The sequence below is a fragment of the Bufo gargarizans genome, chromosome 2, assembly GCF_014858855.1.
Source record: "Bufo gargarizans isolate SCDJY-AF-19 chromosome 2, ASM1485885v1, whole genome shotgun sequence".
NCBI lineage: Eukaryota > Metazoa > Chordata > Amphibia > Anura > Bufonidae > Bufo > Bufo gargarizans.
The window spans coordinates 47,936,651-47,953,510 of NC_058081.1; the positions used below are offsets into that span (position 1 = coordinate 47,936,651).

Consider the following 16,860-nt stretch of genomic DNA (forward strand, 5'->3'; position numbering starts at 1 on the left):
AGAGCCGGCCCCAGGACACAGACGCGGTTCCGCTGCGCTAACTACACACATCTCAGCATGAAGTCACACAGTGCGGACTCTGCCAGTGTGTACAGGCACTAAGGGTGACAGCTGCAGAGAGTGGGAGAAACATCGCAGGAACAAATACCGCTCCATATGTACGATCATCAAAGTGTGCCCCCCCCCCCATCATCTCCTCATATACTACTACCCCATCATCTCCTCATATACTACTCCCCATCATCTCCTCATATACTACTACCCCATCATCTCCTCGTATACTACTACCCCATCATCTCCTCGTATACTACTCCCCCATCTCCTCATACACTACTACCCCATCATCTCCTCATATACTACTACCCCATCATCTCCTCATATACTACTACCCCTATCATCTCATACACTACTCCCCCATCATATCATATACTACTACCCCATTATCTCCATATACACTACTACCCCATCATCTCCTCATATACTACTCCCCCATCATCTCCTCGTATACTACTACCCCATCATCTCCTCATACACTACTCCCCCATCATCTCCTCATACACTACTCCCCATCATCTCCTCATATACTACTACCCCATCATCTCCTCATACACTACTACCCCATCATCTCCTCATATACTACTACCCCATCATCTCCTCATATACTACTACCCCTATCATCTCATACACTACTCCCCCATCATATCATATACTACTACCCCATTATCTCCATATATACTACTACCCCATGATCTCCTCATATACTACTCCCCCATGATCTCCTCATACACTACTCCCCCATCATCTCCTCATACACTACTCCCCCATGATCTCCTCATACACTACTCCCCCATCATCTCCTCATACACTACTACCCCATCATCTCCTCATACACTACTCCCCCATCATCTCCTCACACCCTCCTCCCCTCCCCCACACTGTGAGAAGCGCTTCCAACTGTACAGTAGTCACCAAATGGCAGCCACGTGTGTGGGCGTGGTCCCCGTGTTGAGGGCGGGGCCGGGCGGTATATAAGCCGCGCGCGGCCGCCGCTCTGCAGTCACTATGCCCGACATGGAGTGCGCGGAGACCGGCCCGTCCAGGAAGGTAGGCCTGCTCACACCGGGCGGCAGTCACCTGCGGCTTCTCCAATGCTTCACATTTTTCTCATGTTTGCTTTTTTTTTTTGTTGCTTTTAAACTCTCCATCTGTTTGCGGACTACAACTCTCAGCATATTGAGGGCTGGAGAGACTGGCAGACTTTCCGGCTGGTTTTGTGGAAACTGTGGCCGGTGAAGGGTTAAGAGAGCGCAGTCCTCTAGTCCGGGGCCGTGTTCACACTGCTGCGGCTCTGACAGGCTGCGGTCTGTGGGGCATTTCTGTGGTTCGCTCTATGGACCGCTAATCCGGAGCCTTCCGCCTGTTTAACCCCTTAGTGAGCAAGCTGGGGTTTGTTTGTTTTTTGTTTGTTTAATTTTAATTTTATTTTTTTTTTTTTCTCCTTATTGCTTCATCTGAGTAGGGGCTGTTGTTGTTGTTTTCTGGTACTGGTTGTAGTATTTAATGGCGCCATTTTTGGGGTTCACATGACTTTACTGAAGCTTTTATTAACTCTTTCTGCAGAGGATTGGGGGGGGGGGGGCAGTTATACTGCTGCAGAGGTTTTGTTCATTTTTCAGCATAAATAAATGGTTGTTCTCCGGGTCACCGCGATTCCAGTATGTGTATTATAGGAGCCCCGGACGGCTGCTCTCCCATCCCGAGGCCGGCCTGGCGGTATAATGCACTGTGCTGCATAAACAGGACAGTGTATTAGTCATTGTGTGACCGCTAAATGGTTAGAAAAAACTTAAAGGGGCTACCCCGTCTGACACACGGGTGACCATCCTAGCGGCATGCCCCCGAAGAAGAGCGCCCCCTGCCCTCCACTCACCTCTATGGGCGCCGGCTCGGTATTTCCGGACCTCTCACAGGTGGCCGGAGTCGCCATTCGCTCCTATGGGAGTCCTGGAAATGGCCGAGGGCGTCCGCTCAGCTCCCATAGAATGGAGGGCAGGGGGCGCTCTTAGGGGGCATGTCGCTAGGATAGGTCACCCGTGTGTGAGACGGGGTGGCCCCTTTAAGTTTTTTTTTTAACCATTTACTGGTCCCACAATGACTAATACACTGTACTGGTTATGCAGCACAGTGTATTATACCGCCAGGCCGGCCTTGGGATTTCACTAGGGATGGGAGAGCAGCTCTATTTTGGGGGAGGCCTTTGTGTAGGCTAGGTACAACATGTTTGGGTGGAGTTCTCCTTTTCTCTTTTTTTTTTTTTTTTTTTTTTGTTACAACTGGACCCCCATCTGCTTATTTTATTTTTTTTCTAGGCCTTGCTTCTATTTATCCACTTAAAATGGGGGGGGGGGGGATAAATAAATAAACCCAGCAGTATCACTCCTATTGGTAGGGTTGAGCCTGCTGACAAAACCAATATCTGTCTTGTGGAAATGGGTTGCAGCGTCTTTTACTTTGTATGCTGTTAGGTCTTCAGAGCACTGAGGGGCGGGGCCTGGTGCTGGCCATGCCCCCTGGTGCACGGAAGCCCTCATTTGCATAAATAATACAGTTGTGGTTTTTTTTGTTTAGTTTTTCCCCCTCAGCTGCTCTTATTTTTAATCAGCAGGATCAAACCTACCTGTAAGTTTGCCAGGTTTAATGGGGTTGATCCTGCTGACAGATGCTCCTTGAGCTAATACTCTGTGGAAAGCGGATCCTATGTTATGCCCGGTACAAGGTCCGAGAGGATTTTTTATTTCCCACCACGTGTTACTGTAAGCCTCCAGGCTGTGTGTGGAGTTCCCCTTTAACCAGCGACTCGTCCTCTCCTGTTCTAGGTCCTGAAGCCTGTGGTAGAGAAACAGCGACGGGATCGGATTAACCGCAGTCTGGATGAGATGAGGGTTCTGCTTCTGAAGCTGACTGGCAATCAGGTATCGACTATGCTGCCGTGGTACTATATATATATTTTTTTTTGAAATGGCACCTTTCAGCAGCATCAACCCTGTCAGACCACTGCCTCGTAGTGTTGATCCTGCTGGGTAAAATGTTACTCCTCTTGTGAAAATCGGTAAGGCTTTCATTCTTTATGTAAATGAGGGCTTCAGTGCACCTAGGGGCGGGGCTGAAACTGGAAGGCTGGGGTGCACTGAGGGGCTAGGCCATGCCCCCCGGTGCACTGAGAGGCTAGGCCACGCCCCCGGTGCACTGAAGCCCTCATTTACGTTCAGGAGAAATGAGACTTTTATTCTTCACTCCTCAACCCATTTTTCACGAGACTGGTGTCCCTTTAAGGGCTCGTGCGCAAGAACGTATTTTCTTTCCGTGTCTGTTCCGTGTTTTTTTATTTTTTTATTTTGTTTTTCTGTGGAACCACTCACTTCAGTGGTTCCGCAAAAAAAATTGCGTGTGCATTCCATGTCTGTATTTCCGTTCCCCAAAATATAGAACATGTTGCGGACCAGGATAGGACTGTTCTAGGAACGCACACTGACGTCATCCGTATTTTTTGCAGACCATGTGGTCGTGTGCGTGAGCCCTAACCAGCAGGATCACCTCTACCAGGCTTCATGCTTGGTTTAATAGGGTTGATCCTGCTGACCAGTGATGCGGCATCTGATACTCCAGTAACGTTATGTGATATCCCTTTCAGTCACAGTAGTACTACAACCCCCAGCATGTCGGCTCCCATTGTTTTCTTGTAAACAATACTGCCCTCTGGTGGTTGAAGACTGCTATGCGCTCCTGTCACCTCCTTGGCAGCTGAGACACTTGGGATCTGTTCACAAGGTGTTGTCAGAAATGGCAGCCAAGTTCTGAGCGCAGTGATCCGGCACATCTGCTAGTCCGGCACTGATCATGTCCTTTTATTACAGATTAATGACCCAGCCCAGCGATGGCTAACCTCCGGCACTCCAGCCGTCATGGAACTACAACACCCAGTATGCTCCATTCATTTCTATGGAGTTCTTCTGACTACAGCTGAGCAAGTGTACATCCTCGTGGTCATAGTTTTACCACAGCTGGCGTGCCGGAGGTTAGCCATCACATGGACTAGCCTCTGCATGGGTCATCAGTGTCCTACTCCCCAGCGATCAGCTGTGTCGGGAGGCTCCTCACAGCGCCGTCCATCTGGTAGTGGCTGTGCTCGGTATTGCAGCTCAGACACTGTCACCTAAATGGGACGGAGATGCGCCTAGGCCGCGTGACTGATGAATGTGATGGCACGTGGCTTGGGAAGAGGACGTGGCACCGCAGCCTGTGCAATCTGCTTTCTATAAAGGGCCGGCCGTTCTGCAAAATGCGGATACGCCGTCCGGTTTTCAGGACTGTTGAGCGTCAGGAGGTGCATCCATTTTTCGTCTGTTTTGTGTCCGTTTTAATGGCCATGAATTTTATAGAACTTAAAAAAAAAAAAAAAAACAATCCCTGCATGCAGTACCCTCGGTATATATTATGCCCCCCCCCCCAGTATAGATAATCCCCTTGTGGACTGCCTCCTGTACATATAACTGCCCCCTATGTGTGTATATTTTAGTGTCCCCAATGATGCCCGCACACCCCCATTAGTACCAACAAATAAAGACAACCTCCTCTACCTGCAGCTCAGGGACACCCTCCTCACTGGCTGCAGCAGGACCTTCCCATCATGTGACATCACCATGCTGTGTCAGGTCCTGCAGCAGCAAGTTTCCCCGCCCAAGTGAATGAGGTGATTAATTGGGTCGCCCGTGTGATGGCCCCTATGGTGGGTAAAGCAGCCCATAGATGGGAAGTTTGGGGTCTGTGAATAAGGCGGGGGGGGGGGGGGGGGGCGCGCGCGCGCGCTATGTTCACGGTACCAACGCCACCAACCAAATTGTAGGACGTGGCTTTAAGGTAGGTTTTCCTTGAATAAAGCTACGTGACCGGTTGGTCCTTCCACACCACGCGGAGACTCCTTCCTCTAGTAACCGGACTACAGGGGAGCAGATGGATCAAACTGTCCCCTAAAAAACTGCCCCTGTTCCCCATAGCAACCAATCACTGCGCAGCTCTCACTTTTTCCAGGAGTGCTGTAAGATGAAAACTGAGCTGTGATTGGTTGCTATCAGACAGATTAGTGCCAACAATTTTTAAAGGGGTTCTGCAGTTTGTTTAAACTAATGATCTATCCTCTGGATAGATCATCAGCCTCTGATCGTGGGGGTCCGACCCCCAGGACCCCCGCCGATCAGCTGTTTGAGAAGGCAGCAGCGCCACGGCCTTCTCACTGTTTACCGCAGGCCCAGTGACGTCACTACTAGTATCCACTGGACTGGGCGCGGCTATGCTCCATTCAGGTGAACAGAGCTTAGCTCCGCCCCGGCCAGTGATACTAGTCGTGACGTCACTGGGCCAGGCCGCGGCGCTGCTGCCTTCTCAATCAGCTGATCGGCGGGGTTCCCGGGGGTTGTACCCCCGCCGATCAGAGGCTGATGATCTATCCAGAGTATAGATCATTAGTTTAAACAAACTGCAGAGCCCCTTTGAAAAAAAACCTCCTCCACCTGCGGGCTCGGGGACCTCACTGGAGGCAGCAGGACCTGACTTTTACCCAAGGTGACTTAAAAAAAAAAAAGAGAAAATAAAAAATTTGCAAATATATAAAAAAAAAAGTTTAAATCGCCCCCTCTTTCCTTAAAATAAAAATACTCAACCAATAAAAAAAAATTAAACATCATGGGCATCGCCACGTGTGAAAACGCCCATACAATTAAAGTATAACCAGATTAATGGTGTAACGGGGGAAAAAAATATAGAAAAACAACCAATTTGCCATTATTTTTTTATTTTTTGTCACTTTAACTGCCCTATCTTTTTTTTTTTTTTTTTTTTTTTTATAAAAAGTGATCAAAAAGTCGCACAGACTTCAAATATGGTATTGCTGAAAAGAGCAGATCGTCCCGCAAAAATTGAGCCCCCACCCAGCCCCGTACACATGGCTACAAAAAAGTTCTAGGGGTCAGAATATGGTTATAAAAAATGTGTATTTTATTTTTTCCTCAAGGTTTTAAAAAAATTTTCCTCAAGGTTTTAAATTTTTTTGTCTGTGGCATCGTAACCGTACTGACCCGGAGAATGAAGAGAACGGTCTAGTGTACAGTGTAAAATAATTATTTATATATATAATGTATATAAACCTTTTTCAGAATGGCATTTTTCCCAATTCCACCCCATCTGGATATTTTTATTTTTAATTTTTTTTTCCCTACTACATGGTATGCAACCGTAAATGGCACTGTTAGAAAGTACAACTTGTCCCGCAAAAAAAATAAGCCCTCATAAGGCTGCGTGAACGGGAAAATAAAAAAGTTAGGACTATGGGAAGGCGGGGAGTGGAAAACGCAAAAAAAAAGGAAAATCTCAGGGTCCTGAAGGGGTTAAAGGGGTATTTTTACCTCAGATTTGGTGGCATAGCTCTAGGGGTGCACTGCGCAGGCGCAGCCGTCCTCCATTCACCTCTATGGGAGTACGGGAATGTAGCCAAGTGCTGGCTCAGCTATTGAATGGACAGGATGTGGGTTTTTGGGCCCTCCATCGTTTCAGGGGCCCCATCCTGGAGGCAGGAGCGGGTTTGATAAGTCTCCGTCAGTAGGTGTAGTAGGGAAGTGGTGGCTCGCTGTAGGACACGCAGAGGAAATTAATTTCCTCTTGCTGAGCTTTGTGTTCGGATTCCATCTCCTATCTTTTCTCCTTAAAGGGGTATGTCCTAAAGCTGCGGCAGCAGAAGATCTGTACTCCTCCTCCTCCGCGCTGCCTCCATCTTCCGGTCCTCGCACTCCTTCCATCTAATTGGACATGGTCACATCCTCCGCTCCGGCTGTGATGAGGCCACAAGCAGTACATCACCACTGAAGCCGGTCATTGAGCGGAGCGGAGCATGTCCAAGTGCAAGGAAACGGTGCGAGGACTGGAAGGCGCGGGGGCAGGCATCATTATTTTTGAAAACCCTAAAATTTCTCCTACACTTTATTAAAGCCTATGGTGCATGTTGTAATATATGGATTATAGTTGTAATACTTTCATTTGTAGTTTTTTTTTTTTTTTTTTTTACTTCCTAGCAAAATGGGCGCCAGAAGTTCAGGTCCCTATCCCGCTTTGCAGTCCATACCCCACCGCTGCACTGTGTTGCTCCTCCTCCTGCCTGTACTAGCGCTGCTCTGCTAAAGCCTGGCATAGATGGGCTAAGTCAGGATTAAGCAGAGTGGGCACCAGCAGGTGGAGCTCCTGCCCCAGGCCGCAGACTGTCAGTACAGGCGATTGGCGCAGGAGCTGCACAGCACAGCGCTCCTCCTGCTGGTGCCTGCTCCCACTTGTGCCATCTATGCCAGGCTTTAGCAGAGGAGTGATGCTCAGAGCAGCCGCAGGGGAGTCTTCAAGCCAGCGGTGTACTGAAGCGGGATAGCCACCTGAACTTCAAGCACCTATTTTGCGAGAAAGTTAAAATGTATATATAATTTTTTATATATTTTTTTTTTATAAAGGCTATGTACCCCTTAGGTGGCAATTTTTGTTTGAATGCATGTCACTCTAAATTATTGAGAGGTCCTAAACACATTATCAGTAAGAGGAGAACTGAGCTATAAAGTGTTCATAATGTCTAGGGGTGCACCGAAATGAAAATTCTGGTCCAAAACCGAAAATTCAGGATGCCCTTGACCGAAAACCGAAACTGCCTTTTTGCCCAAATACTTTTAAAATACTTTTTTTTTTATGGTTTTATAACAGTGCCATCCACCGACCCCCCCCCCCCCCCCCCCCCCCCCCCCCCCCATTGCCGCTCCAGTACAGACTAGTTATAAAATGTGTACAATTAATAAGGATTCTATTCATGAGGCCCCCTCTGCAGTAGAACATTCAATATAGCCACATCCTACTCACAGGGCTGTGCTGGCCGGCCGGGCAGACGAGCGGCAGCGTCACGACTGACGTCACATGCCTGCGCTGCCTCCTTCATTCAGAAAGTAGGCCGGGCACATGACGTCAGTCGTGACGCTGCCGCTCGTCTGCCCGGCCGGCCAGCATTAAGATAACAGCCCTGTGAGTAGGATGTGGCTATATTGAATGTTCTACTGCAGAGGGGGCCTCATGAATAGAATCCTTATTAATTGTACACATTTTATAACTAGTCTGTACTGGAGCTGGGGGCCGGAGCACAGTGAAACGCACTGGCCCCCAGCTCCTCCTCCAAGTCCCTCCCCGCTGATACATCGCAGCCTGCGATGCTGGAGCATGGCAGGCTGCGATGTCAAAAGGTGGCGGAACGCTGTTCCGGTGCGTTCCGCCAGAAAAAAAAGCCCTGTATATGAATTTCGGTGCACCCCTAATGTCAGAGAGCAGAGATGAGGAGCCCGTCAGCTCCTGGTCTCACAGAATCCACAGGCAGCTGTAGAGCATCTCGGCTCTGTACAGAGAAAAGGGCTCCATATTTTTAATAAAGAACAATTGAGAAAAAATTATGATTTTTAGCTCAAAATAAGTACAATGCAATAATAGATTTAAAAAAATGCCCCCAAAGGTGTACATAGCCTTTTTTTTTATTCTTCTATCTTTATTATTTTTTACTTTCAGTCTTTGCCCAGTGATATGGCGATTACTTGGTTATTTCTACCACCAAGATACTAAATAAGTGTTTATCTCTGTATACCAGGGGGTAGTGACAGTGGTCTGATCTCTGTAACGCAGGGATGCTCAACCCGCGGCCCTCCAGCTATTTTTAAAACTACAACTCCCAGCATGCCCTACAGCAGGGCATGGTTGGGAGTTGTAGTTTTACAACAGCTGGAGGGCCGCAGGTTGGGCATGCCTAGTGTAGCGTGTTACCCGCGGCCTCCGCTTCTCATCATACACTCCCGTCAGTAATTATTAGTTTTATTTTTGTTTTTATAGCCATTTTGAAGAAATCCCCTTTATAACATGTACCTGACCTGGACCTGGCGTCATTGGGGCGGCTCCGTACACTCGCCAGATGTGCCGGCCCCCATCCAGCCGCCCCAGTGACTCCAGGTCAAGGAGTTCAGTACGTTTTCTAAAGGGGAGTTCTTCAAAATGGCTTTAAAAAAACCAAAAAACAATGGGCCGTGGAGTCGGTGTGTATTATAGAGCCGCATCTGATGCCGGGCTCCCTATACAGAGGGCCCACCCCCCTCTCCTAACATGTCTGTTTTAGTAACTACTGGAGCATCTATTCTTATGACTATGTTCTGCCATTCCTCTATTATTCCTGCTAGAAACTGAACTAAAGTAGGACTTCTCCTCAGGATAGGTCATCCGTATCAGATCTGCTGAGGTGCAGATTAGGAGGCCTCGAGCGCCGCGGCCATGGCCTAGTTGTAGTTCAGTCCCATAGAAGTGAATGGGGCTGAGCTGCAATACCAAGCACGGCCACTACACAATGTACGGCGCGCCCTTTGGAAAGCTGCCAGGAGCCTGCGTCGCTCTCCAGACCCCCGCAGCGGATCGGCGAGGATGCTGGCACTTGGACCCTTGCTGAGGAGAAGTCATCATTATCTTTTCCAGGATAACCCCTTTAATTGCCGGCTGTTTGCAATGAGGGTCCAGCTAGGGGTTACCATTTGGAGGGTGTGCACGGACACGTCCTCAACTGGTAACGCCCATCATTGCAGATGGCTAGCAGTAATAAAGAAATGGCACAGCATAGTCATCAGAATAGATGCTACATAGGGGAGGCGACGGGTCCTCTTCAGGGCCCAACTTATCACCCCCATCATGGTCGCCAACTTATTTTTTATTTTTTGGTCTGAACTTAAAATCATTGGTCTCACTCCATTTTTACGGACAGTATAAATATTCCGCAGACCTTCTAGGGATTTACGGAGTCCCAAGTGGCGTCTCTACAGGCCACAGTCGCCTCAGACTGACCACTAGTGGTGTCATTCCTTCAACCTGTCTCTTGTCCTACACAGAAACTTCGGAATCCTAAAATGGAGAAGGCGGAGATCTTGGAGCTTGCTGTAATCTATGTCCGGAACGTGGCACGTATGAAACCGCATGGTATAAATCATTTCAGTCGTGTGATGTGTGCGCATTCTAGATATGACCTGTTGTAGTAAAGAACAGCTCCTCCTGTCCTGAACACTAAATGGTTAAAGGGGCTCTCCGAGCTTTTAATGATGACCTCTCCTCAGGATAGCCCTGCCGATCAGCTGTATGAGGAGACGGCATGCGGCGCAGGGTGCTTGTGCTGTCTCCCGTCTCTCCCTGCCCACCGCGGCTATATCGGCAGGAAGGGAGACGGAGGGCGCGCGTGTACGGTGCGTGCCTTCTCTTCATACAGCTGATGCAGGGTGTCGGACCCCAGCCCATCCGGAGGATAGGTCTTCAATAACCCCTTTAAAGGGAGTCTTTCACCTAAAATGACCATTACACAACACAAACATCAGGATAACCATTACATTCCCCATATTATAATCTTACCTTTCATATTGCTGTCCGTCGCCTATTCTCGCTTAAAAACACTTTTATTCCATATGCTAATCAGGTTCTGAAGGTGCCCAGGGGCGGCGTTTATGCGGCCGGTGCCCAGGCTCCACGGCGCTGTTCAAATCAAACCCCTCCCACCCCTCTGGCCCGCCCTCGGTTCGTCAGATACCATCCTCCAGTTAATGACAAATCCAGCGCCTGCGCACTCCATTACCCACTAGGGCAGAGGCAGCAGAGCGTTTAATGCGCATGCGCCGGCCCGATCTAGCCGGCGGAAGTAAACTACCAAAATATCGGGATGTACGGGCCGGCGCATGCGCATTAAACGCTCTGCTGCCTCTGCCCTAGTGGGTAATGGAGTGCGCAGGCGCCGGATTTGTCATTAACTGGAGGATGGTATCTGACGAACCGAGGGCGGGCCAGAGGGGTGAAAGGGGAGGGGTTTGATTTGAACAGCGCCGTGGAGCCTGGGCACCGGCCGCATAAACGCCGCCCCTGGGCACCTTCAGAACCTGATTAGCATATGGATTAAAAGCGTTTTTAAGAGAGAATAGGCGACGGACAGCAATATGAAAGGTAAGATTATAATATGGGGAATGTAATGGTTATACTGATGTTTGTGTTGTGTAATGGTCATTTTAGGTGAAAGGCTCCCTTTAAAGGGTTATCCCACCTAGGACACAAGTGTAGGATATGCCATAAACGTCCGATAGGCTGGTCCTATGTCAAGAACAGGGCTCTGCTTCATTCACTGCTACGGGGCTTCCAGAAATGGCCAAGTCGGCTGTTCTAGGAAGTCCACTATCGGCGAGTGAAACCTGCGCATGCGCGACTTGCTGTCCATTTGCTTCTGGGCACCGTTCTTGAAATGCACCTACTGGACATTTATGATATATCCTATTCATATTCCATAAATGTCACTGATGGGAGAGTACCCCTTTAAACAGTTATCCAGCCAATAAAAATTATTTATTTTTGGCTGGGGCAGTTCGGCACTGCAGCCAATCGCTGGCTGAGCAGTCATTTCCAGGCGATTCCTGGCAGATTTTTCGGCCATGTATGTAGAGAAAGTTAATACAAGGCACTTACTAATGTATTGTGATTGTCCATATTGCCTCTTCTGCTGGCTGGATAAATTTTTCCATCAAATTGTATACATTTCTTGTTTCCATGGTTACGACCACCCTGTAATCCTTCAGTGGTGGTCGTGCTTGCACACTATAAGAATAAGTTCCGGCCTCTGGTGGCCAGGACTGCGGGAGCGCACATAGGCCGCTGCTTTTTCCTGTAGTGTGCAAGCGCGACCACCGCTGCTGGATTACAGGGTGGTCGTAACCATGGAAATGAGCAGTGTATTACGTGATTGAAAAATGAATCCAGCCAGCAAAGGAGGCAATATGGAGAATCACAATACAGTAGTGAGGTCCTTGTATTAACTTTCTCTACATGATAAATGTAACTTGCTGAAGTGAGACGACCCCTTTAGGCCTGTATTGGGCAGATCAGTAAGTGATTGTCGGGAGGGAAGCGGAAAGTTCCCTCTCCGCAATCATTTGGAGGAGACTGCGGCTATTACATGCAGCGATCTCCTCTTCAGCATGGTGAGGAGCGACCACTATGCCATTGCTCGTCCCCATACTGTCCAGTGGTTGGCCGGCAGCAGATCGCTATTAGACGGCATGATCTGCTGCCGGCAAGCGGTGATTTTCTTTTTAAGCATGCCTAGACCTCTTGCCCACAACCGTATGCCCTCCAAGATATACGGTCCGTGAGCGTGCCATATGTCCAGGGATTGATTGTGCACATGGGAGTGCTCAGCATCATAGATTACGCACCGGGCCGCCCGCAGGACTATTATCATGTGAGTGTGGGACAATAGCCCCGCGGGCAGCCTGACGTCCACGGCATTATTGTAATCTATGATCCTGTGCGCACGATCAATGCCGCTCCGGGACATATGGCCTGCTCACTGACCGTATATCTTGGAGGGCATTCGGTCGTGGGCAAGAGGCCTTAAAGGGGTTTTACCATCTCAGACAATGGGGGGGGGGGGGGGGGGCCACATCACTGGGATATGCCCCCATTGTCTGATAGGTGCGGGACCAGCCCCTACAATGAGAACGGAGCCGGGAAATTAATGGAGGGCGCACTGCACATGCGCAGCCGCCCTCCATTTAATTTCTGTGGGGCCGCCGAAAATAGCCGAGCCTATTGCCGTCTGCTCCATTAGAAATGAATGGGAGCATGGGCCGCGCATGCTCGGTGCGCTCCCATTCACTTCTATGGGAGCAGCGCTTGGTGGTGGTCCTCCAGCCACAGCGCTCCCCGCTTCGTTCTCTTTGTAGGTGCGGATGGAACCCGCACCTATCAGACAATAAGGGCATATCCTAGTGACTATATGGGGATGAACAATAGCATGACAACTGGCTCCTATAGAATGCACCCAACGAGCCCCAGTCGGCCGGATGTCTATAGCCGCTTCATAAAGGGGTATTCCCGTTGAAATGACTGCATATTTTTAGAGAATAGGATGTTGATCAGTTTTCTAATATACGTCACAGGCCTTTATTATATCCACATAGCAGGCTCTCAAAAAAAGGGAAAAAAAATATTGTATGACCCATTTTAGTCCTGTAAAAGACATCTGTAGGAGAGCTGGATAGGACTAAACATGGCGTCAGTCATGTGACCCTCCCAGGTATCTAACAGGTGAATGGTAGTGTACTGAGGAGCAGAACATACAGTATTACTATCCATGTCTGTCAGTGTGCATGTAGAAGATCTTCTAGGTTTTACTCTAAGCTTTACTAACCTGACGACATCACCTGCAGACAGGCAGCAGATTTGCATCACCTAGAGACAGGTGGCCATGTAAATACACACAGCGATGTAGTTACTCGAGTAACCACAATAAGTCATGACTTCACCACTTGTCCAATTTACTTATCACAATAATGTGACCTGTGTGCAGACCCGGCACATGTATGTCAGGTAACACGGCTGCTTATGGAACGTTAGAAATCACATGATGTGTAGGGAGTCACATTACTGTTACACTGGCTAATACATGGGCCATACCATTCTACTGCATATAGGGGGTTAACTGCCTGATGAAAGGTACAGGATTTCTAATACATGTACTGTATGTTAGAAAATGATGATTTCCTATTATATAACAAAGAAGATAAAAAAAAAATGGAATACCCCATTAGGGCTGCAGTAAACGAATATTTTTGTAATCGAGTATTCTATCGATTATATTTCTCGATTCATCGAGTAATCTAATAAGAAAAAGCTACTTAAAATAACGTACGTAATTAGGTATGTATAAAGTTATTGGTTTGAAGGGGTTAATAATTTTATACATGCCTAATGCCAAGGTGCTTCCATTAACCCCTCCAAACCAATAACTTTATACATGCCCATTGGGTTTGGAGGGGTTAATGGAAGCACCTTGGCATTAGGCATGTATAAAGTTATTGGTTTGAAGAGGTTAATGAAAGCACCTTGGTGGCGGTGTCAGTTCCGATCGGAGCCCCAGCAGTGTAATGCTGGGGCTCCGATCGGTTACCATGGCAGCCAGGAGTCACGCTACTGAAGTCCTGGCTGCCATGGTATGTTAGTGAGCAGAGAGCAGCGCATTAGACTCACGTGCGCTGTGGCCGACGGTCGCTCCTTCTCATAGGTCTGTGCGGCGCATTGCTAATGCTGTAAGCATTAGCAATCCGCCGCACAGACAGAAGAAGGAGCGACCGTCGGCCACAGCGCACGTGAGTATAATGCTCTGCTCACTAACATACCATGGCAGCCAGGACTTCAGTAGCGTCCTGGCTGCCATGGTAACCGATCGGAGCCCCAGCATTACACTGCTGGGGCTCCGATCGGAACTGACACTGCCAACAATGATGGGGGGGGGGGGGGGGGGGACCCTGGGGGATATGGCCGGCACATTCATTGGTGGCCACAGTCCCTCCCCCCTCCTCTTCAGCGGCAGCCGCGCACAGTGGGGAGGGAGAGACTCCTCCCTCCGCTGTGCCGGCCGGCTCAGTCCTGCCTCTCTGGCCTCCGGAGGACACGGAAGCGGTGAGTGAGACGCTTATTTCACTCCCGCTCCGTGATCACGTGATGTAAACGATTCCTTGATGCAGGGAAACTGCATCGATGAATTTTTTGACTCTATTTAATCGAGTTATTCGAATAATCGTTTCAGCCCTATACCCCATTAACTGGGGTAATTTGTAGGGTGGTGATACCCTGGGGACAAAATGCTGAGATCTGCTATCTCTTGTCACCAGGAAACATCAGAACATTGGTGTGAAGAATTATTGTGGGATTTATGGAGACTCATATGCTACATAACCTTATTTCATGGCTTTGCTTAGACCTCATTCCTATGGATTAGGGGTGGCCTCTGATCTCTTTATACAAGCAAAAGTGACCACCATTGACCCACCAGTGTGCCATGTGATTGGACTGGATGGAAAGATCAGTCAGGCCTTCTTAATAACCTGAATGTACCATATTTGTGTATATTCTTATTGGTTATGAAGGTCTTGTAGAAATGTTGAGGGCCAGATCAAAGGTCTACCTAGAGGGGATGGACCACTGCCAGTTTAATAGAAGTGGACTGCTCCATTTACATTATAGACATTGCAGTTAAACACTTACTTTGTGGTCCTGTTCAAGGCCATGGTCTGCTTTGGGTAAGGTTTTCAATATCAACGTCACTAACTTGGGTGTTGCAGTCAAATTTTTTTATTGAAGACCGGCCACAAAAGCACTGTCTGACTAATTTCCTGTGGAGAAAGAGAATGAACAGCTGTTAAAGGGGTATTCCAACTGTTTTATACTGATCTCCTGTCCTCAGGTTATGTCATCAGTATCTGATCTGTGTGGGGGAGGGGGGGGGTTCAACACTTGTGACCCCAGATAATAATCTGTTTGAGGAGGGCATGTAGCCATGGCCTCCTTGCAGCTTGCCAAACACCATGCCATACATTGTATAGCGGCTGTGCTTGAATGAGATATGAGCTATGTGACTGAACATGATGTCCCTTGCCTAGGGTGAGCTACGAGAAAGTGCCGCGGCCTCCTCAAACACCTGAACGCTGAGGGTCCCGAGTGTCTGATCCCCAACGATCAGAGACCGATGACCTATCATGAGGCTAAAATAGGTCATCAGTATAAAACAGTCAGAAAACCAGTTATCACAAGATGGCACCTAGAATGGCTGGCCTAATGTTTAGCCTCCCTGACTAGGTCCTTTCGAAATCCATTCTCATTTGATGTTGCTGTTTAGGTCCATCTTACCTTCCTTGGCCTGTGTCACATTTTATTTTTATAATTACTACTGTCCTCTTCTCTCCCAGAACCACACAGATGGGTGTCACCTGCCGAAAAGCTTTACATCTCTGGATTTAGAGATTGTTTGGACCGGACTGAAGATTTCATCCATGATATTAACCCAACGGCCAAAGCCTGGTTCTTAGACGAGCTTCAGACTCGCCTTCAACATCGGTTAAGATTTCCAAACCAGCTGAACCAATGTAATAAAGTAGGTCGAAGAGATGATGACTTGTCCTCTGATGGGAATGTCTCCCCGAACTCTGGTGGGGATGTTAGCCCCTACTCCCCATCCATGAATAGCTCAAACAATGGCAATCCACCAAGTTGGTTATCTTCAAGCCCACCAACGTCTGGAGGGTTTCAGAATGACCAGCACCATAGTAACACCTTTGTCTGGAGACCTTGGCCTTAGGACGGAGGAAGACTATCCATTTTTCCCCCAGTTATCCCATATTTAATGTACATATATTCGATATACTACTGACAGTCCCATAAGTTGCTGTCCTCATGGTGGACAGAAGAGACCTATCGGAGGTGTGTGCGTATATTGGCTTATATACAGTATCTGTATGAGTTTGTTCTGTATGTTGTGCATATGTCTTCACGCTCTTTTCTCAATGTATAATTTTGCTGTCGTACAGCACTTGTGTGTATTCTTGTTGTTGAATAAAGTTTTTCAAAAAATTCAAGTGAAGTTTTTTACTGTATTGCCATTGATATAGGGGCATAGTGACAAATGCAATCCATCATCAAAGAGATTGTGTAAGCAAGGTATGACTGCCTATGGCCAAAAAAAGCCGAGCCAGCTCACTGGGTTCCTGAGCCATTCATCAATATCTCAGCTTGCACTCCATCCAAGCATCTGGTAACTAAGCATGGTCCAGATATGATGAGACGAATACGGTACCTTGGGCTCTTTGTACCACTTACTACAGAAACCATTAGGTGGCTCTCATGTTTAGAATTTTATTTTATTTTTTCCTTCTGACTAAAAGCTGGTGAAGATCAAGC

General features: G+C 48.2%; 1 protein-coding gene across 1 annotated transcript; it reads left to right on the forward strand.

Annotated features, from left to right (window-relative positions):
* Positions 1-1,052: 1,052 nt before the first annotated feature.
* On the forward strand, positions 1,053-16,515 carry LOC122929324 (transcription factor HES-7-like). The gene is made up of 4 exons (XM_044282849.1): positions 1,053-1,104; positions 2,877-2,972; positions 9,987-10,074; positions 15,873-16,515. The coding sequence occupies exons 1-4, from the start codon at positions 1,063-1,065 to the stop codon at positions 16,259-16,261; spliced, it is 615 nt and encodes a 204-aa protein (XP_044138784.1). The 5' UTR covers positions 1,053-1,062; the 3' UTR covers positions 16,262-16,515.
* The last annotated feature ends 345 nt before the right edge of the window (positions 16,516-16,860 follow it).